This window comes from Cibotium barometz, chromosome 23, assembly GCF_041138505.1.
Source record: "Cibotium barometz isolate CiBa-2024 chromosome 23, ASM4113850v1, whole genome shotgun sequence".
In the NCBI taxonomy this organism is placed as follows: Eukaryota; Viridiplantae; Streptophyta; class Polypodiopsida; order Cyatheales; family Cibotiaceae; genus Cibotium; species Cibotium barometz.
This window is the reverse complement of record NC_141068.1, coordinates 49,526,144-49,548,925: the sequence shown is the minus strand read 5'-3', so window position 1 is coordinate 49,548,925 and position 22,782 is coordinate 49,526,144. Positions and strand designations below refer to the sequence as shown.

The 22,782-nt window shown below is 45.3% G+C and overlaps 1 protein-coding gene across 3 annotated transcripts in view; it reads right to left on the bottom strand.

The window, feature by feature from the left end:
* The window catches only part of LOC147626046 (SCY1-like protein 2 A), a 104,821-nt gene that overhangs the window by 21,734 nt on the left and 60,305 nt on the right, over nucleotides 1-22,782 (bottom strand). For 2 of the 3 annotated variants that reach the window (XM_086817609.1, XM_086817611.1), the window contains exon 3: nucleotides 20,655-20,768. The exons of the other annotated variant lie outside the window; for it this stretch is intronic. In XM_086817609.1, coding sequence (XP_086673735.1) covers nucleotides 20,655-20,768 — 114 coding nt within the window. The remainder of the gene's footprint in view (nucleotides 1-20,654; nucleotides 20,769-22,782) is intronic. 3 annotated transcript variants of the gene reach the window in all.

Sequence of the window (22,782 nt, the reverse complement as noted above, 5' to 3'; positions counted from 1 at the left end):
AAATGATCCTAATGGACTCTGTGAGCGGAGTGTGGGTACCCTCGATAGCTTCGCTACATCGGCTCTCCATATGTGCTAGGCTGCAATGCTACTATAGATCTCCCATCTCTAGCACGAGCCCAAAGTCCAATGATTAGTAGATGGGGCTGGAACTGGTACTGCCGAAATGCGAAAGTGACAGACCTGCAGGGCTAGCCCCCCACCTTCCTCCTCATAAGCGATGACAACCTCTATGGCCCAAGCAACAATGCCCCAAGAAATGATACAAGTCCAGGTCCTATCCATCATGAAGATGCGGAGAATCTGCTGCCAAACCTACTGAGCCTTCGGGCAATCCCAAAGACAATGTCGCTGAGACTCCTGAGGGTGGCCGCACCTCGGACAAATTGCTGATCGATCGCCAATGGCCAACCACATGCTAACCGCCAAGCTTCTATGTGCCAACAACCAAAGAAAAAGGGTGATCTTTCAGGGCCTAAAACTATCCCAAAGCCTCTTCCAAAAATTTGAGAGATCGTTGTGAGAGGCCTTGTGACTGCCAATGTACTGCTGTTGCTGCTGGGGTGCCCTAAACCTCGGGCATCTGAATCTTGCGGCCTAGCCGCGTGGTGTATGTGAAGAACGGGGTGTCCAGAGTGTCACCCCGATCAGCAGGATCACGCCAAGTCCACTCCCTCGGGTCCCATTGCAGGCACGCGAGGGATCGGCTCTCCCAAATCCATAACCACCAGCGTCTCTCCCTGGCCACCTTGGCTGGCCGGGGGTCTATGTGCCACTCGTGTGTCTGAAATCCAATCACCCTCACCCTCTGTAAGGTGCAGGCCCACTGAAATCATCCTAAGGGGGCTCTAATCTCTCTAATCTGCCCTAGGGACCAATAGAAAAAGTGAGCAAACCACAACCCTCATCCGCGCCATGGACTTCCAAGAGAATATCATGCCTAGTAAACACACCTAGCCATTAACGGGGGGTCAGGTCTGGAATAGGGGTCAGCCACTCATGGGGAATAGCAGAGTCGATGTTGTGGCTGAGTCTCTCTCTACCCTGGATCCTAGCCAGGCCTCTCTCCTAAGCCTCCGGGGGAAGCTGTCTGTATGCAAGCCAATCTCCAAGAGACCTGGCAGGTCCTATACTCAACGGGATAAACGGATCAAGGGTTCGAGATCAGGGGCCAACAAGTGGCAAGGTAGGTCACCTTGAGAAGATTTCTTGGTCAAACGAAAAGCAACAATCAAATGTAATGGAAGTGGCAAAGCCACAACATCCCGAGTTTTACTCTTAAAAAAAGGAGCACACTCCTCTTTCATTGCATTATCCCAATGTATATTGTGTTTTGCATGCTCAATACTAATATGTGTTTAGTTCCTTCATATCCATGAGGTTGCTCATGAAGGCAAACCAACCTTAGTTGCAACCCTTGTCCTCCCTTCTAAAGAAGCGTCCACAACTTGTCCTACAGTGACTTACTCAACCATCTCTTGACGGTTCAGTCAAAGATATGCATATAATCAACCTTTGGTTCCCTCTCATACAAAGCTTCAAAAGTTGTAATGCTCTTCAAACCTTTTGTGGGACATCTATTTGTGACCTGCCACTCTTGGAACATCCTCAACCCAAATTTGGGTGGTAGACCTTGAGCATGCATCTTGTCATCTCCATCAAGGTCGTATTCTTTCTTTCTACCACACCTTTTTGTCTCTAGGAGGTGGTTCACACACGTGCGCGCGCGTGCACACACACACATACAATACCTTGATCCCAACAAACCCTCCCTCAAGGGATTGTCTCATACCGTGTCAAGGATAAATCTAGGCTCATGGTTTCTCATGCCAGTTTTCTTGATCAAGGATAAATCACATGGCTCTAGTTTCACATGCCAGTTATGGGGTCCCGTTATGGGATCAAGGATAAGGACATACAAGAGATCATGTCACACAAAAGAAAACAACACACACAATTGACTTAAAAAGCCCAATCATCAATACAATAGCTACCCTCGTGCATGGAAGGCTCTTCAACAATATTAGCATTGTTTTTCTTTGAATAGAAATCTTTTTCAAGATGATTGCTTTTTCCACATATACCATGAGGATTTAGGCTAAAACAATCCTTTTCCAAGTGATTGCTTTTCCCACATAATTTGCAAGCTTTACCTTTGGCTTGTCCTCTGTATGAGCCTTTGGTCTTTACAGCAAAACCTTGTTCTGTGACAGCTTCTGTTGACCTTTGCTTCTTCTTTCTTTCTTCTTCCTGTAAAGAACTAATAATTCTCTCCAACGTAGGATTAGGAATGTTTTTCAAGGTGGTCACCAAGTTGTCATACTCCTCAGGCATGCTTTTGAGAAGCACTACCATGGCATCATCTTCAATTACTAGAGACTGAACTACAGCTAGTTGAGTCATGAGACTCCTCATTTTGTTGACATGTGCAGCAAGAGATCCTCATGTCTTTAGTTGCAACTCAAAGAAGGTGATTTTCAGAGAAAGCTTTGAGTTTTTAGCACTAGCACCAAAGAGCAAATCAAGTTTTTCCCAAGCTTTGGCTGGTGATTCTAGCTCACAGATGTGATGCAAATAATCATCACCCAAGCCCAGAGTAATAATGGTATATGCGATCCTGTTGTGTTCTAGGATCTTCTCCACTAGTTGCATCAACGTCGAAGGAAGAGGTTGTACTAGTAGTGCTCTTCACCAAACCCCACAGGTTTTCTTTCATCAAATGAAACTTTATCTTCATTTGCCAGGTGTGGAAACTTTGGCCATTAGGAATTTTTTGAGGTCATTTTTGGGCCTTGTAAGGAAGTTTGACCGAAATATTCCCTCCAAAAAGGGGCACCGGATAAAATTTTTGCAAACGAACTCCAAATTTGTCGGACCTCACATATTTAGATTCTACTCTTCAAAAGCTATCCATTGATATATAACACGATAGGGTTCGGAGAAGGGACAAGATAGATACCTAGAAGATTCCTTTTTGCCTGGGAAATCTATAACACGATAGGGTTCGGAGAAGGGACAAGATAGATACCTAGAAGATTCCTTTTTGCCTGGGGAAGATTGGGTTCGGAGAAGGGACAAGATAGATACCTAGAAGATTCCTTTTCGCCTGGGAAAATCTTCCCCAAGCAAAAAGGAATCTTCTAGGTATCTATCTTGTCCCTTCTCCGAACCCTATCGTGTTATATATCAATGGATAGCTTTTGAAGAGTAGAATCTAAATATGTGAGGTCCGACAAATTTGGAGTTCGTTTGCAAAAATTTTATCCGGTGCCCCTTTTTGGAGGAAATATTCCGGTCAAACTTCCTCACAAGGCCCAAAAATGACCTCAAAAAATTCCTAATGCATTAAACTTGTCTATGAACATGTGAAAGCTCATAGTAAAATACTTTTTAGGGTTTCCAAACATGGGGGTTTTCAGAAATGATGATGTAGCAAGTTGTAGCAACCCTTTAATGCTTAATATATGTCCTCAATTTTGAGAAATGATGGGGGATTTAAGATTAAAGCTTTAATTACGCAGTATTTACAAAAAATTTGAAAAACCCCAAATTCTCTTATGAATACCTTCCTTGTCTGGACTTCTATAAGTGCTTGCTGCTGCTATTGTTTTTGTCGATTTGGTGCAAGTAGGCGATGGAGGAAGTTCTTTCTTCAAGTCAGTTACTCTTCTAGGAGCTGTCTATTGGCACACATAGCTGAAGCATCTTGTTTGTTGTTGGGCACAAGCTCAGATAAGTTGAAAGACGGCCGACGGGCTGTCAACGCAGCATCTACATGGCTTTAGAGTTACCACACTAAAGGTACAGGAGCATCTGTTAGCTCGTTAACGGGCGGAAATAGCCATACTAGGCGACAATGAACACGAGCCCCTATTGTGGGAGAGCAAATGGAGCAGTGCTACAATGGACGCCTAGTGGGGGCAGATGTTGAGGCGGCACATTGTGTGTACAATCACAAAAAAATCGCGCTGCTACGCATGGTGCTAACGCTCAAGGCAATATCAACCTGGAGCTCTAATAGCATTTGTTGAATGTCCTAAGCTGTGGAGGTTGAAAATCTTCATGACATAGGAGTGTGTGTTCAAAAAGATAGAGAGCGAATAAAGAGAACAAAGCTCTTAGAGAGAGAGTGGAGTACACAACTCAATGATGTGATAGTTTGCTTGATTTGTTCAATGAAGTACATGCACCTTTATAGGTTACAAAGGTTGTGTCAATGACATCACTGCTAATGTCATGTACACACAAATATCTAGATATTATTTGATACCCCTCTAAGAGGTGGTTCACACATAGACAAGACACTTACAGATTGCCACTCTCTAGGAGGTGATTCACACACACACACACAAGCAATACATTGATCCCAATATTCATCCCCCGGTCTGTGCAAAGAGTCTTTATTTTGCACCCCTAGTCCATGCATTTGACATGTATTCACCCAGTCTCTACAGAGAGTCTTTCAACCATAGCTATGAAATGTTGAAAATTCATACACTTCTGATTTCTCTTTCATAGGGTAAACTTATGTGAACCAAGAGTAATCATAATAAAGTCACAAAGTATAGACAACCACTAAGAAAGAGTTGGGCGTATGGATTGCACGTCAAGCATCGTAGTGTTCCTCATGCAAAAGCGGTACTTGTGGAGTCGAGGACTTCTTCCATGTTGCCATACAACTACTATGAAGTACTAGAATATGCATTTACATTTACCCTACTTATATATTGCGGCCAAACAGAATATAAGCATCTCCATACAACCTTGATATACTGTATATATGAGCTAGCATAAATCCAAACATGCAAAACCAATTTAATCAAATGGCCCCTACTCTCTTTTACAACAAGCTACCAAATCAATGTAAACATGACTAGCTTATCTCATATATTTTCTAAAGCATTGGCCTTGTTTTTCCTTTTCTTTGCTTTGAATCTCACTGTTTAACAGACTACTTGTTGAGTCTTTAGTCATAGTGCCACTTGCACTTGTACTACTATGGTGCAACATAGACATAAATGAGAAGAGTACACCTGCACTAAGCATGTTGTGAGCCTTTGTATAGGAACCGGTTGGCAATTGCCATCAGGTCTAGGTCATAGAGGTGTCAAGTCAATCGAGACACAGGTTTCTTGTCATCACCACTTGATGTCTAGATTTACATAGTGCAAACTTACTACAGTGGGCGACTTTGCCTCATTGTAATGCCACCCGTACTTGGAGATAGCAATACCAGAGCACCATCCACAAATTCGATTATTATTTTTAGGAAGCTCTAATGTTCTTTACAGTTCGCCCTTCTACGATGAGGTGCATACCATGGACCCCTTCTCCCAAGCCTACAGCACAAGTCTCCACTCCTTGCCTGTTTCGGTGCATTTTCCAAAGCTACGGGTTGGCCCGTTCTTCCCAATGGCTATTTATATCGTGTCCTTCACACCATGGTCCTTACTAGGTCACAACGCTGTCTTCACCAACAACAGCAAAAATAACAACAATCAAAAGAAGCTATCTCTGTTGTTCCTACCATGGCAAACAAACCTCCTCTAGAAGGCAGCACTTCCGACTTCTAGCATGGCAGCGCGACATCCAAGCATTGAAGGAAGCTATGCAAGCTCGTTTCCAATGTTCTCTCAACGCCCATACTTCTCAGTTCCAACAACTCTAAACAAACCGGCTTATTCACGTGCCGGTGTGACACCAACACGATTCCCTCATCGGTCAAAGCTTATAATCTAAAAGTGACTTATTGTTTGTTACAAGCAAATAATACAGAATCACCTAATACTTAACCCCTTGAAGCATATATTGGCAAATGAATCTAACATGAAACAATGAAGGTCACCGACACACGAAAGATTTCCCCATTCTTGTGGCGACAACGGTGACTGGTATATGGGAAACATGTTACCATGTGGGACAAATTTGAGCATGTCATCTGTGAGCAGTTCAATCCTACGAATACAGATTCTCAACAAGAACCATCTCATCAATGTCATTTGATCAAAATAGGCTCATTAGCCTCCTATATCTCTCAGTTACAAGTTTGACACTCGAAACCTCCGCTTTGTACCCAAAAGACATGCTGCATGTCTATGTCAAGGGACTTAACCCCACACTGCATGTAGATGTTCTCAAAATACAACCCAATCGACCTGTTGGTTGCTATTCACTATGCCAAGTGCATTGCGTACATCTCTTTACCACCTAGGGGATCTTCTTCTCAAGACTGACCTAATATTTCAATTTCTGGCAATGGTGGTAAACCTTTCTACGACGAACCCAAACCTTTTCATATAGTCTCCGACTACAAATCCATGGTAACTTTTAGAAGCTCACCGAATGGATCGGTCATCTTCTGACCGCTCTTCACACCAGCAATCACCAACCACAATGATTGCACCGTAACAAGGGTCCAATTGTGGCCAATCTTGCAACCCTACGCCTACTTTACAAGCCTCATCACATGGGCCAAAGCTTGGATCATGCACAATAGGTTTTGGCAGCCATCATTGATTGGTGTGTACCAAGTGGCCCAACAATTGTTAGAGTCCAATGGAGCCCTCCAATTTACAAGGATAAATCTCGAAATTCTTCTTAAGGCAACCATGCCATGGTGCAACCTCTTCATGCACAAGCTATAGCTATCACTTCCCTCGTTCACACCCAATCTGCCTGGACTGCTCTGACCTCCATATGTAATTAGATGATACAGTCAATTCCTAGCTATCCAATCAGTGTTCTCATCGATAGTGGGGATGCTCCAACAATCTCGTAGCTATGGCTTTAGTCCAATGTCTAAGAAATACACTCTTGGAGCCCACAAACATATGAGATTGAATTGGCAAATTGATCAAGCTTGAAGTGTAATATAATTGTTGCCATGACTCACAGAATCCTTGAAGTTGACAATCCTCATCAATGAGGATAGCCACCATGTCTTCATATGGCATCTCTCTAGACACCCGAAGTGAAGAGGCCACCTCCTTGTACTCTTCCTTCTCTTCCAAGAGTACTACTTTCTTGTCATCTTCATCGATGTTGGCCTTTAAAGCAACTAGTTGTTGGAGGAGGAAACTTATGGTGGTGAGATGCTCTTGCAATGTGTGATGTTCTTTCATTTTTAAATCATAGTACTTTTGCTTGAGAAACACTTTTGAATTGTTCATCTTGTTCCCGACAAAATTTTCAAAATTGTCCCAACTTGATTGGTGGTTTTGCCAAAGTCAACGTTGATGAATGAGATTGTCGGCAAGTCCTAGACCGATGTGAGCCAGTGCTCGATCATTCTTCTCTGTCCAGCCTCACTGCAGGTGCTGTAGCTACACCTTTGGGCTTCTCTTTTGTACCATTGACAACAGTCTAGACTCTTATCTTGCAAGAGCAAGAGCCTGACTTTTGTCTGCCATGTCGAAAAATTCGAGAACCTTTCAAAAGAGATGCTACTATGGTGGTTGTAAACCAATGGCGGGTAGAAGATGGCTTATTGTAAGCACAAAGTTGTATGCTGTAGACGCCACAGAAGAGCTCACAGGAGCAGCTGGGTTATGGTGAGGAAAGTGTGGGTCAGGCGGAGACCATAGGGAAGGAGAAGCGAGCATGGGCTGAGATACTGGAGGCGGCCAGAGTTCGTGCGCAGAGCATACCAATGGAAGCTGGTGGCGACCAGAGACGACGGGCGGCATTAGACTGGTTTCATTGGCGGACTGAGGCGGCTTTGCTGGGGCAGCACTGGTGGTATTGTGTTGGCTCTGGGTGGCATACAGCAGCAGTGTACAGCAGTCAAAGTGGCACCTATAGGCGCCAGCGCACAGCAGCAAGGAGGCGGCAGCTCACAGCAGTGATAAGCGGCCTCCAGCTGATGCAAAAGGCGGCACACATTAGCAAACAGCAGCAGCAGCCTGGCCTGCTCTGATACCACATGCTGGTACAGTTAGATTACGAGCAAGGGGAAGATGGCAATTCAAATAGATGAGAAAGAAAGAAAGAAAGCTGTATTAACGTCTACTATAGGCCGAACTCGACCTATGAGACAAATCAATGTACAACTGTCAATGTCTTCTGGATGTCCAGAAAAAAAAAGGCCAAAATGAACATGAAATAAACTATGAAAGTACTGAGCTAGTGAGGGGGTGTGATGGATGGAGCACTACTACTAGAGGCTTAGTATGCAACCTATATGCGTAGGGTATACAAGAATGCAATGCAGATCTGTCTAGCTCCAACCAGTACCATAATGGGGGTGTAATATGTGATACATAGGCGACGGCGAGGCAAAAATACCTCGGAGCATGATCTCCGGGTGTGAGTGTAAGTGAGCTAGCCGCTCCTGGATATGGTGCTGATGTCGAGCCCGTATCTCTGTGATCTCCCTCTGGGAGTCTGGTAGCCTAGTGCTCTCGGTCTCCATCTCGCTTGGAGATCCGCAGCGCGCTGAAGTGTAACCCCCTCCTATGTCAAGATAGACACTGAGATAGATCTCTAGAAGAAATAAGTGAGCTGGAGCTGTCGCCCACCTCTCCCTGTGGTATGAGTCCGTAGCAGTCTCTCTCTGTTGCGCTGTGTCTCTAGCAAGAACTGGCCAAATCTCACTGGTCCTGCGGACTCCGTGATTTAGTGGAGTGAGGGATGTCCACTGAAGATGGTGGTGTCTCTCTCTCTAATGACACTATATGCTATGCATCTGCATACATAATGTTCCTCACTCTCAACCTCCTCCTGGCATAGTCTCCATATCCTCTCTGCTCTGGGGATCCGTGCTGCCCTACCTGCCTCAATCTCAAGCTGGTGTGATGATACTCTGAGCTAGCCAATCACCACTCCGGCACTATGAGGCATGTACACATCCATGTATCCAGGTCTCTCTATGAATCCATCCGCTGAGATACGCATAAACTGATCTCTGTAGTATACCATCTTCGGCGGTAGAGGCTGACGGGGTGTAATCCAAGTCTCTTGAGTGTATCGCTGCCATAAATCCTGCCGAAGGACTCTGTTCCTCTCACTGTGAGAGAGCTGGATGTGTGGTGCATGTATATCATACTGGAAAGGTGGCAGGTGATCTATGTCAAGACCATGCTAAGTGAGCCACTGTATCATCTGTGAATACCATGATCTCCTATCTCCACTCTCTGCAAGCTGCCTGGACGCCTTAAAAGCTCTATGTGAGAGCCGATTTGATGGCATATCTCTGATCCTCTGTATGAAGCAGACCGTCTGGAAGAGGGCCTCTACTAGCATAGGAGGTGCAGCAAACTCCGTCCGGACAATGTCATGTGGGACGGAGGGTTTGCTGTGGATCATCCGTGAGAGCATGAGAATCTGAGGCCTCTCTATCTGAGACCATGTGAAGGTGGCGAGCCCAGGTGCCCATATTGCTGCAGCATACATCAAAGTAGGGGTGACTAGTGTGTCAAACAACCACCCCTTGGTGCGGGGCTCCTGGAAGTGTGCCTGGTGACACTATCTCTCTAGCATGGCCAGAGCTGCATACCCTCGTGTGAGTCTATCCCTGTCTGCCTGTGCCATAGTAAATCTTCCTAGCGGAGTCGTAAATGTAATCCCCAAGTACACATATGAGTCTACCACCTCTACCTGTCCTCCTGCTAGTGTGAAGATGGCCTGTCGTCGAACCGGCCCTGAGGTGTGGAAAATCATGGCCTTGGTTTTCCTAAGGTTCACTGTAAGCCCCCTCTGTGTGCAGAAGTCATCGAGTGCATGGAGATGGTGCTGTAGTCCCATCCGTGACTCAGAGACCAAAATAATATCATCTGCATATAGCATAATGTGGATTGTGGTACCTGAGATGTCTACCCCGTCCCCACCACCGTGACCAATGAAGTCAGCCACCTCATCGATGTATAGCCAAAATAGTGTAGGAGAGAGTGGGCATCCTTCCTTCACACCTATGGTGCTAGCAATAACATCAGATAGCCCCCCGGGGCATCGTATGTGCCCGAAGACCAGCTCATATAAAGCATAGATGCCCCAAACCATCTCTGATGGGATCCCCAACGACTGTAGGCGCTGGAAGAGTCTCTCTCGTGGCACCGTGTCAAACGCTTTGCAGAAATCCACAAAGTAGCAGTATAATCTCTTCTCCTGTGCCCTAGCTTGGTCAATCAAACATCTCAGAGTGAATATATGGCCAATAGTGGAGAAAACTCATCGGAATCCAATCTGCCCTAGTGCTCGCAGTCCCTCCTCCTCTGCATATGAGCTCAACTCTGCCTCAATCACTGCGCCATAAAGTTTGGCCAATGTATGACCAATCATGATAGTCTTGTAGTTGCTGGGGTCTAGCATGTCTCCCGCTTTGTGGAGAGGGAGAAGAACTGTGAAGTAATAACTTCAAGAGAGAGAAACATTGATTGCACCGTACAATGTATGCTATAATTGATGTATTAAAAGTTCACAAAGTACAATGTTTTTATAGCCTTAGAGGCTCTCTTGGATGACATCACTGCTTATGGCAAGCAGATATAATATCTAGATATTATCAAAATCACTCTAACAGTGAGTTCACACACACTAAGACTCATCACACACACTAACTTTAATAGGGAGTGTTCACACAAATGAACTCTGATTTTCCCAACATGGCCTAGTGAGAACCATCAAGGACCAACTCTGGCTACTCACATGGTGCATCGGCCCATGGCTTGGTATCTCCATATGCTTAATAAAATCTATGAGCTTTCGAATGATCTGGAGAGGTGTCTGGATTACTTGCTTTCGGATTTTAAAGTTTTCTAAAGTAGATTCAATATTAGTCAATTTCCTTTGTCTGCTTCAACAAAAGCTAGAAACACATTCTTGGAATCACATGTAGGACCATCATGGTGCACTGGATAAGGCTTTTCGGGGTCCATCTAAATTTTAATCAAATGTATTGTGTGTTGATCATCCTCATTGACAGCCAGAATATAGATGGAACTAATGTATAAAATGGATAAACTCTGTTACATGCGTCGTGAAAGAATCAAGATTAAGGCGTACATTAACTTAATTAGGAAGAGACGGGGACGATAATGGAGAGAGGAGAAAAGTAGAGAGAAGGGAGAAGAGAGAGGCGACACTTGATAGGGTCCAAAGTACCCACTTAAGTGCCCCCACCTCTAATGGTGTATTTGCAATGTACAAACAAGCCAATGCGTGTGTAGCCTAGCGGTGTAGGTTTGCAAATGGGAAGGGGGAGGTCATGAGTTCAAATCCCACAAAATGGCATGAAAATTGGGAAATAGAAGTTGTCCGTGTACGTTGAGTGCATTGTAGCTAACAGGCACAGTCCAAGGTGTTTTCAGGAGGTTGAGGTGGGACATGGGGGTGGCTAGTCTTGCAAGGTGGATTGCGGGGCACAAGTAGTCTCTGGATCGCCAATTGGTGCTGCCATCCTGTATCTGGAAGAAGCTAGTGATGGTCTGTTGTGAACAAGGTAGTTTCAAACGTACGAAACGGCACGAGTTTAGTACGTGGTATAGAACATTGCCGATCGATAAAGTACATCAAAAACGCTACGTACTTTACAATGTTAAAATCATATATATGTGTGTGTTGGTGTGTGAGACATTGGTCAAGAAAGCTCGAAGTCTATATCTAATATCCTTTGATAGACAAGGAGTGATGTGTCAGCACATGTCACATTCTAGCATTTCAGCCTATCTAAGAATTCCAAAATTAGCACTCACAACATAAACAATGTCTAGACATACCCAAATACACCATGATTGGAATTTGACAATTCAAGTAGATAGTAGAAACAAATGATAAATCAAAATCAAATGACAATGTCACATCTATCTGATGTCATGAGCGCAAACGAGCTATACAAAGCGATCGCCGAACATAATAAATAGAAAAAAGGACACGGGGGAAGAAACCAGAACACACACGTTTTTTAAGTTTGAAACGTTCGGAAGTCCAAAAAGTACTAAATAATAAAAAACGGGTTTTAAATGCAACCTTGGCTCTGAAAGGATTTGGGGTTGGCCTTTGATCTCTCTAAAAAGTAACTCTCGATGCTTGTTGAGATCCATCAAGTAATGTCCTAAGTAGTGCTAGTTGGGAAAGCCAAAGATCTTGGACAATGGATCGAACCCATCTCGGGAAGGAAATGGAATCTTCCCCGGATCTCATAAAATACTAGGCATCTGCATATGTAGTGCTCCTCCGTCTTGACCTATGTGGAGCAGCTCTGGCAATTGCCTTTGCTCTCTGTGTTTCCACTCTAAGGTGGTGGGTTGAGACCCGAATCTATCTAATCGCAATCCGCATGTCATGTGACATGTTATTTCGGCCTTTGAATGAATCCATCCACTGTGACCCATCAAGAAGTTGTCACTGTAGAATTGCATCTTCGAGGGTAGTCTGCCGGAAGGGGGCCCCGGGGGGTTGGCGGGCGGGATGGGTTGTGGGGGGGCAAAACCTGTGGTGTTGATATGTAGGCTAAGGAGATCTAACCGGATGTTCCAGTTAGTATCTTGATGGGTGAGGTGGAGGCGAGGTATGTATGTCACCGTTTGGAGAAGTGCATCTACCACTAGGGAGGGTGCTCTGAACTTTGCCAAGATGATAGCGTGTGGTATCGAGGGTTTGCTCCAAATCATGCAGGAAATCATCTTAATCTAAAGCCTCTCAATCCTCCTCACAGAGGTCTGGTCCCAAAAAGGGGGCACCATACATAATTGCATGGGTTACTAAGGTGTTAAAGAGCTATCCCTTAGTGCTAGGTTCCTGGAAGTGTGCCTGAAACACAGTCTCTCGAGGAGTATTATAGTTGCATAGCCTCTCTTGCCTAGGCTGCAGGGCGCATGTTGAACATCATGCCAGTGAAAGTGACTCCTAGGTTATATGTTAGTTGTGACCATATCCATTGGATCTCCCATGTAGGTGAAATGATGTCTCAATGCCACTAAGTAAGAGCTCAATATCTAGTCTTAAGAGGATGTTCACACACATAGACAAGACCTTGATCCCAACAAAGCCCCCTCAAGAGATTGCCTCATTCTATGTCAAGGATAAATCTAGGCATATGCCAAGTTTTCTAGTCAAGTGTTAGCTGTGACCATATCCATTGGATCTCCCATGTAGGTGAAATGATGTCTCAATGCCACTTAGTAAGAGCTCAATATCTAGTCTTAATAAGATGTTCACACACATAGACAAGACCTTGATCCCAACAAAGCCCCCTCAAGAGATTGCCTCATTCTATGTCAAGGATAAATCTAGGCATATGCCAGGATAAATCACATGGCTCTAGTTTCACATGCCATTTAGGGTTCCCAAGGGTAGAGACAAACAAAGGATTAGGTCAAAAATAGCAAAACAAAACAACATAGAACTTGGACTGAAAAGCGCAGTCATACAGACTTACTCGCTTGACTTGGCGAGTTCGAGAGCCCAAGCTGACCCTCCACACATCACATAACATTGTGTGCTCATATAGGCCACGTATTACAAGCACTTTTGACTCATGGTCAATCAAACACATTCTTGGTGAAATTTTTGGTGTTGATGAAAATTTTGTCAGTGTTGTTGATGATGGTCCTGGTAATGTCCCTGCCGATGTAGATCTTGATGGTGTAGCCCATGAGAAACTCAAGGAAGCCCATGTCAATCAAATTTCCTTCAATGAAGCCCATGCCGGTGTCCCCCCAACAAGTGATTTGGACAGTGATGCCCAACTTCTTATGCCCAAGAACACACTTAATTTCATCCCCATGTGAACAAAGGCTTGGTTAAGAAGCCTTACAAAGAGAAACCAACCAGCCTTTTTTTACACTTTGCATGAAAACATGCCCTTCTAAAAGCCAATCCACACCACACTTCAAAGCTAGAACCTTAGGGTGCTTCTGAGCCACACAACAAAAAAAAGAAAAAAAAAAGGAAAAAAAAAGAATCTTATCATGAACTCGTTGTCGTGGGTGCTGACTGTTGCCTTTGCTATTGTGGTCTGCTCATGAAGACGATCAAAGGCGTTTCTTCCTGCGCTTCTCTAATGTGATGACATTGACTTCACAGACTGCCGCCTTCCATGAGCGCGTTCAGCTGCTGTTTCCCTTGCTCTCTCTCTCTCTCTCTCTGGGTTTTCTGGGTTTTTTTATCCAGACATTGTATCAGATCCACCATGATGTAACTTTTGGTCTCATAGGTCATTATGGCCTTTTGAAGACGTTAATATAACATTTCATTTCATTTCATTTCATTTCTCTACAGATGTGCTGCTGAGAAGAAGGGTGCTGTTGAGGAGTTGTCGGAGCCTGTGTGCGGCGGCTTGAGGCGTTGCTATTGTAAATCTGTTGTATGGGTCACCTGGATATTTCTTGTTGCTCTTCTGAGAAACTTCTCTCCTCTGTGGTTTATCGTTTGGCTAAGGTGCACCTCGACGTTGTTCGGCCTCTTGTTAATGAATGCACAACTTGTTGCTATGTGCAAGCTCAAGCCACACTTCCTCACCCTTGCTACTCTTTGCTCCAGAGAAGAAGATGGGCACGTTCAAAAAAAAAAACGTCAATATCAACGTTTTTAAAAAAAACGTACCTCTCTGAGAACTTATAAAATCCTGCACAGTGCAGCTGCAAGTACAGTGTGCATAGCCACGTACAATCTCTCTCTCTCATAGCCAAGTACAATATCTCTCTCTCTCTCTCATATAATGCCTCCTAAGGGAACCAAGACAGCTTTCTCTCTCTCATAGCCAAGTACAATCTCTCTCATAGCCAAGTACAATCTCTCTCTCTCTCTCTCTCTCTCTCTCTCTCTCTCTCTCTCATATAATGCGTCCTAAGGGAACCAAGAGAGCCAAGAAGAACGAAGCATGGTCATGGTGGGATATTCTTGAGGCCAATCAAGGCGGAGGAGCTAGGAAGTGGAAATGTCGCTATTGTGGCAGCACCAAACATGGGGGAGTCAACCGAGTTCGAGGTCACCTAATCCATGAGCCGGGACAAGAAATCCAACCATGCTTGTCAATCTCAGCTGAGAAAAAGAGAGCTAGAAGCTAGGCATAATGAAGTGATTTTTCGTGCTCCTCCTCCAAGAGCTATGGCTGCGAACCCATCATTCTTTACAACTCCTTCAAGCAACTTCTCCACATCCGTAGGCTCTTCTTCCGTGCATCAACCGCCACCCCCCAAAGGCACGCAAAGAACTCTTGCGGGTTCTTGGAATCCACGCAAACGAGAAGCCGCGGATGCAGCTATTGCAAGGTTCTTCTACCATGACCACATCGCTTTCAATGTGGCAAGGTCCCCTTATTTTCGGGAAATGGTTCGTCTCATTGCTGAATTTGGACCAACCTACACTCCCCCTTCTTCGGAGAGCCTTCGAACCACGCTTTTGGCAAAGGAAAAGGAAGCTGTTGAGCAAGCCATGCAAAACGTCAAGGAAGGGTGGCAACGCAACGGTGTCTCCATCATTAGTGATGGATGGAGTGATAGCCAATCTCGCTCCATCCATGGCATCATCGCATACTCTCGAGGGAACACGTTTTTTGTGTCTTCCCATGATGCCTCTCCAACGGGCAAGTATGCCGACGTCATCGTGGAGGAATGGGCAGAGGCAATTGAGCAAGTGGGTCCTCAAGATGTGATCCAGGTCATTGGTGATGGGGAGGCCTCAAATCGAGCTGCAGGCGACCTTCTTTTGGCAAGGTATCCACACATCACATTCACTCCATGCATTGCACATGGCTTGAATAATCTTCTGAAAGACATTGATGGTCTTTCATGGGTAGCACCATGCATAGCAAAGGGAAAAGACAGTTTCATTTATCACTCGGCACACATTTAGCCTCTCCGAGTTTAGGAAAAGATCCCCAAACTTGGATCTTAAAAAATATTCGGAAACTCGTTTTGCATATAATTTTATTATGCTAGAGAGGCTAGTTGCACTCCATAACATTCTCAAGCAGCTTGTAGTGAGTGATGAGTGGAGCACGTGGCCCACTGCCCGTAGCACACAAGGAACAACTTGTTACACCCACATCATGGATGCTCCTTTGTGGGTGAAGATTGAGCATGTTGTCAACATTACGAAGCCCATTATCTACATGCTACGTATGGTGGATGGGAAAAAACCTTGCATTGGCAAAGTTTATGAGGGCATGGACAAGATGGTGGAGAATATCCTTTCTTTGGAGCCCGACACAACAAAGAAGGCAGAACTTCAAAGTTTGTGTTAAGCAAGGTGGGACCGATATCACTCACCAATGCATGCAGCTGCATTTGTGATTGATCCAGAGTTTCAAGGCAAAGGCCAGGAATCGGATGAAGAAGTCACAAATGGCTGGGACAAAATCCTTGCCAGATTGGTGCCTGATGCTACGATGAGAAGCAAGATTAGAATTGATTTGGGAAAGTACAGAGCAAAGACAGGTAATTTTGGTGCAGCAGGTGCCCAGCAAGATAGGACACTTATGGGAGGTGCTCTTTGGTGGGAGAACTACGGATCGGGTACTCCAGAGCTACAATGGCTTGCAATGCGCATTCTCAATCAGAATGCAAGTTCTTCTCCAATTGAGCAACTATGGAGTGTTTTTAGCCATGTTGCCTCGAAGAAGAGAAATCGGCTACTCACTACCAGAACAAATGACCTTGTGTATGTGTCAGCCAACTTGCGACTATTAGCCCAGGTTGCTAGTGGTGACTTTGACCATGAGAGCTTCATAGATATGGAGCCATAGTCTGAGTCAGATGATGACGACCCTCCACCTCCACCTCCACCTCCACCTGCATCGATGCATGATGCATCTATGGATGATCTAGCTGACATCTTTGCACGTATTTGATATCACCTAGGACTTTAGGTTTCTTTGTTCTTAGCTATCTAGCTTTCACTATGTGGCTGTACATTGTACAAGCTATTGTACTTCTGGTTTTCTAAATATGAACAAGGTCATTGAGTTTGCTATCAAATTCTTGTCTCTTTTTGTCTACTTTCAATTGTATATTTGTCTCTTTTTGCCTGCTTTTAATTGTATATTTGTCTACTCATGTGTATTGAAATGTGATAACGTGTCGTTCCGGATTGCAAGGGGTCCCGTTCCCGTTCCGGATTGGCCCCCCGTTCCCATATCCGTTCCCGTTCCCTGGTGACTATGCCTCCAGGGTTTTCGTAATCGTCTGGGTGAGCTCCTCCTTCATGGTTTCTTTGTCTGCCTCGAGGATTTCCCCTTCTTCTGGGCGTTCACGCAGTGAAGCTACTTCGCCTTTAAGCTGGGCAATCTCCTCCTACATTGTTTCCTTTTCTTTCTTCCATGTTTCTGCCTCGGTCTCCAGCTTAGCAATGCGATCAAGGAGGCTCTTCTGGACAGTGTTGAGGTTGCTGTCCGTGGTTTTCTTCAAATCCTTCAGTATCTTTTCGAGCTTTTCCATATGTGCCTCCATGACGTTGGTGCTGACCTTCAGGAGAGAGAGAGAGAGATGGAGTGGACAAAGGGCGGGGTGCAGGCGGGCAAGAGGGCGCACAGGTGGGAGGGAGGGGAGGGAGAGATACGTAGGAGAGAGAGACGGGGGGAGGGCTTGTGAGAGCGAAGGGCAGGCAACGTGAGGGGGGGGGGGGGGGGGGGGGGCGCAGGTAGGCAGCAGGAGGGGGGGCGAAGGGCAGGCAGCGCGCGAGAGTGCAGGCAGGCAGGCGAGGCAGGATAATGTTGATTCTCTTAGTTGAATATCATCCACCAAGTACAATGCACTTAATGTCGATTCTCTTAGTTGAATATCCTCCACCAAGTACAATGCTTTTATAGCATAAGCCTTATGTTTTGATTGAGTCACATCACATTAAGCAATGACACAAGGCATAACCTATGGCATCACTGCTTACTACACACACACATAATATCTAGCCATAAGAGGCCGTTCACACACACCCATACATATCTAGCCTTAAGAGGCTGTTCACACACATAGACAAGACCTTGATCCCAACAATCTGCCTATAGCAAGAGGGGGACCAAGGTGACTACCAATGTAAAGCTTGTGCTGCCTAGTCTATCAATTAAGTCGGAGAGCTTATCAACGTAGAGCCAAAATAGAGTCCGTGAAAAAGGGCAGCTCTATTTCACCCCAATAGTGCTAGTGACCTCTAGTGACATACCTCTTGCAGCTCTGACCCGCCGGCCAGTAACTGACTCATAAAGTGTACGGGCAGTTAAAAATGGTAACTATGAGTAAGAGGATTGAAAATCCCTTGTGCTTCACGCTTTGTGATTTGCAAGGTTGCATGCTCTTGCAAGAGGCAAAAGTAGGTGGCCATACCAACTGTTTTTTTGAGACCTGATCCTACAAGGGGGCTTGGCAGTGGAGTGGTGAGTAATGAAAGGAGTTTTCAGCAGAGTGCAAAGTGGTGGTTAGCAGGGATTGAAGGACAAGTTCACAGAGTTGGCGGTAGATGTGGTCGTGATACATCATCTGCTCGAAATTGGCCCAAGGAGTAAGGCTTGTTCCGAAGCTCTCTCCACGACGACAAGGTTTTCTCTTTCAAGAGGCCCTGCCCCATTTGAATCTTTCAACCGACCTAGAGATAATGGAATTCAAAATGCATCAACCACCTCTTGGGTTCTCTCCTTTTTCTCCCTTGAAAAAACCACTAGGATGAAGAACGAAGCTGCTGAAAGATGTGCCCTCAATCTCACTACCCTGGTTCCTAAGGGTAGAGACCTCTGCTCTGAGTTTCTGCATCTCGCTGTCAAAATAAGCTTTCTCAACCACAACTATCTCCTCTTCCACCATGATGGCAAGGTCGCCAAGCTCAGTATCAGGGCCAAGTTCCCCAACATGTGCCCCTGTATCTTCTCGTTCCCGCTCATGATCCGACAAATCGTATAGGAGGGGCCAGGATGTCACCCACGGATATGAGAGATGGAAGAGAGAAAAAAGCAAGGGTGGATCTCTATCACTGCACAAAAACATGAAGATGGACATGCGTCGATTCTGAATTTTCAGAAAAGCGAGGGAAAAAACAACAAACTATAGGCTAAAATTTGAGAAAACCGCTCATCAAAGTCTTCCTGAGCTCTGTGTACAAGAAGAGAGGTGCGAAGTCGATGATTTGATAAGGACTATGTGCACTATTACATAGGTGGTCACCCAAGCTTTTTTAAACAAACATATAATGCTTTTTCCCCTTCAAAAACTGGGCGCCTCTTTCTAGAACCCCCCAAAAGTGGCCAAGTTCTCTTTTTTAGAAAGTTTCCCTTTTTTTAAAAGTTTACCTCTTTTAGGAAACCAAAAATAACTACATGCCTCTTCTGGCAGCCTAGGGGCCTGCTTCTATCAGCACTCCCTGGCTGTCTGCCTTTCCAGCGCACAGCCAGCTCTAGCTCTACACTAACCCCTATGCTGGCCGCCTGGTTGATTCTCTGTGTCCTGTGCTGACCAGCCCTCTGTGCTGCGCCAACAGTCTGGCTGTTTTGCTCCGCCACTCTGTTCATGTGCTGCTGCATCAACCAGTCCCATGCCATGCTTATGCACCTACATCCCTGCTGTCGTGTTTCGCACAGGCTGAGTACAGCCTTGGCTGCACACTCAGGTCACCCCTTGCCCACGTCTCTTTACCAAAACCCTAGAAACATGTCAGGTCGCCCCTTGCCCAGATGTCAAGGTACCAAAACCCTAGAAACACACCCCTCAGAGAGGACCCAAGGTGAACAAGAGTTCCAGATTTTGACTCATCTCCTAATACGGTTGAGACTCCTCTTCCCCCTCTCTCAGAATCCACATACATCTACCTGGTAGTAACCCTAGAAAGCATACATCTGACGAGACAAAAAATCAAATGTGGTGCACAAAGAAATACTTGGGAATCTTGACACAAGATCATACCATGATAGACACACAGACCTTTGCAAACTCTGCATTTAGGTTGCTCTGATACCAAGTGTAAGAGGCCTCCCGGGCCTATCTAACCAAGATCTCCTAAACACAGTCCAACACAAGATTGGAGAAACCAAATAAAAGGGGTGTAGGCAAGCTCACCACCCAACCATAGGATTAGTACTTCGATCCCATCCCGAGATAGGGGCTAAGGTCCCACTCCATGGGTACATGCCAATCAGCACCAGCATCCCACACCACTTAGGCTCAAACCCATCAGAAGAGCACCGCACAACTGACTACCAAATGATAACCCAAGCATCACTTATATAGTGATAACTGCCACTATAAATAGCTAACCTGCTATAGATAGCTAGTAGCCTAGTTTAATTCTAAACCTTAGCCCACTATATCCCAAGGCCCCATCTTACATTAGTTGTAAAATTGTTATGTCGTCTTATTTACAAAATCTCATACTACCAAGCCCGCTAATCCAATGATTAGCTCCAGAATCTTTGGTCTTATGAAGAGGTCAGCTGAAGAGGTGGATCCAGTGCATACCACACTCTCAGCAAACTAGTCTGTAGTGAACTCTGTCTGTAGGGTATAGAATCTGCATCAGTTGATAGTGACAGACTCAAGGGTGGTTTTGGACTTATAATCTCGACAAAGAACTTACTCCACCCCATGCTTCTTCAAGAATGTAAATGTCATTCAAAAACCAGGAAAAATAAATATATACACTAAAACACTGTATAAATACAAGAAACAATCTAGAAGACAAAGGTCATGTTAGAGAGTGTTTTACTTGCTACAAAAGATATACATTTTTTTGATCCTTACTGGATAATGAAAAGATGGTCCACCGCCATGCGCATCAGTCACAGATTGATCCACGCTTAAAGAAAAACTAAACCCAGCAAGCTTCCAAGCACCAGAGGAGGTTATGAAAACTGCCTGAAAAGCAAAGAAACTTTGGCATTTATGCAAGACCTTCTGTTATCTATTACGGAGATGGCTGTCATGTATCAAACAGTATATACGCAGATTTCTTGGCTTTTCAAATAGAATCAAAACTTAAGACCCATGCTTCATAACAATCATGTACTGACAATTAAATTAGGCAGCTGCAGGTACAACAAAGGGCCGGGCCAGCTGCCAGAATACGATTTAGCTATGCGCGTGACACACCTACTGATCAGAAAATCCCCCAGCCTAGCAGCCCCTGTTAGGAACGGGCTGCCCTGGGCATTGGACAGGCCGAGAACAGCAGGCCAGCACCCACATGTGGACCAACCGGTGGGCAGATTTCAAAGGTGGACATGGCAACCTGGTCGGACAGTGATGGGCCAGAAAGATACTAGATAAATGCCTTCACCATGGTACGTGGTTGGGCCAAGTGAACCCTAAATATGAGCCTAAGAGAGTCTTTTAACAAATAGGGAAAAATGACAAAACAGATTTCAAATGCATCTGTCCACCAGAAATATTCAGCATCCAAATAAGCCAGCGTTCTCCTAGTCCTGGAGTAGCCAAGAGGAGCAGATTTCAGCCCCAAAATTTGGCAACAAAGTTTCTTTTTCCATCTTCAGCCAGCATGTGGTTGCATTCAGAGGTTCTGATGCAACCGCACAGAGAGAGAGAGAGAGAGAGAGAGAGGCAGGTAGCTTTTCTGTAGGTTTTTCAACTTGGCACCATTCGAACTGTGCGGCGACTGGTGCAGCAGCCGTATGAATCAAGAAGAGTGACTGGAGTAAGATTTGGATCATGAGCACAAGCACCGAGCCCTTCCGCAATGTGTGATCGACATCCTTGCAGAGAAGACAACACACCGCCTTTCGTTATCAGTGAAGCTGCTTGCAACAAGAGGTATTACTGTAAATACAGCAGGTACACTAGGGTTTCTAGCAAGTACTGCAGGTTCAGTAGGGTTTCCAGCAGGTGCTGCAGTACAGTAGGGGTTGTTCCAGGTACAATAGTTTCCGCAAGTACTGTAGGTACAGAACAGTTTCCAGCTGCCGGTACTGTAGGTACAGTAGGGTTTCTAGCAGGTGACTTGCAGGTACAGTAGGGTTTCAGCAGGTGGTACAGAAGAGTTTCCAGCCAGTACTGCAGGTACAGTAGGGTTTCAGCAGGTACTGCAGGTACAGAAGAGTTTCCAGCCAGCACTGCAGCAGGTGCTGAATTTGGGTTTGAGAGAACGAGTTTTCTTTGCTTTTGTACATGGATTTCGATGACCCGGCTGTTGTTGTTGGCGACATGGCTGCCAATAGCCTTAACATGGATCTTATTGAGGAGATGATCGAGAAGGATGTGGGTTATGCTTCAGATGCCTCAGAGCAACAAAAACGTCAAAGGGTTGATGTTGATGCAAGCTATACTCCGGTGAATGTTGGAGAGAATGCAGAGGAAAGTTCTCAGGCACCTTCTCCGGAGTTTGCACGTTTGCTGCAGATCACTGGTGAGCTTCTGCAAGAATATGTGAAGGCAAATAGCGTGCAAATGGCTGCAGTAGATAATAGTGGTGTGGCTGATGTATGCATGGAGACTCCTTTGTTGCTACAACAGCTAGCAGATTTTCATGATCGTGCTACTATCTTTTTCTTTACTGGGCGTATTCCATTGTTGCCTCGTCTTAGAGCATGGCTGGGCCGCTTGGTGTCGCCTGAGGCACTTGAGGAGATTTACGATGGTCCGAGAGGCTTTTATGAAATACTTTTTCGCACTTCGGAAGCCCGTAGGGCAGTCTTGGAGCAGGTGCCACTTTTTTTGGATGGGCAGTTGGTTCATGTGGTTCCGTGGAAGCCTATGGCAGAGTACCAAGATATGTTGCGCCAGGCTTGCCCAGTTTGGGTTGAAGTGAAACAATTCCCACCAATGTTTTGGCGTGTTTTACCAAGTCTCATGCGAGGTATCGGTGATGTCTTGGTGGTGCCTCGAATGACATCTAGAAAAAGAAATCGTCTATGCA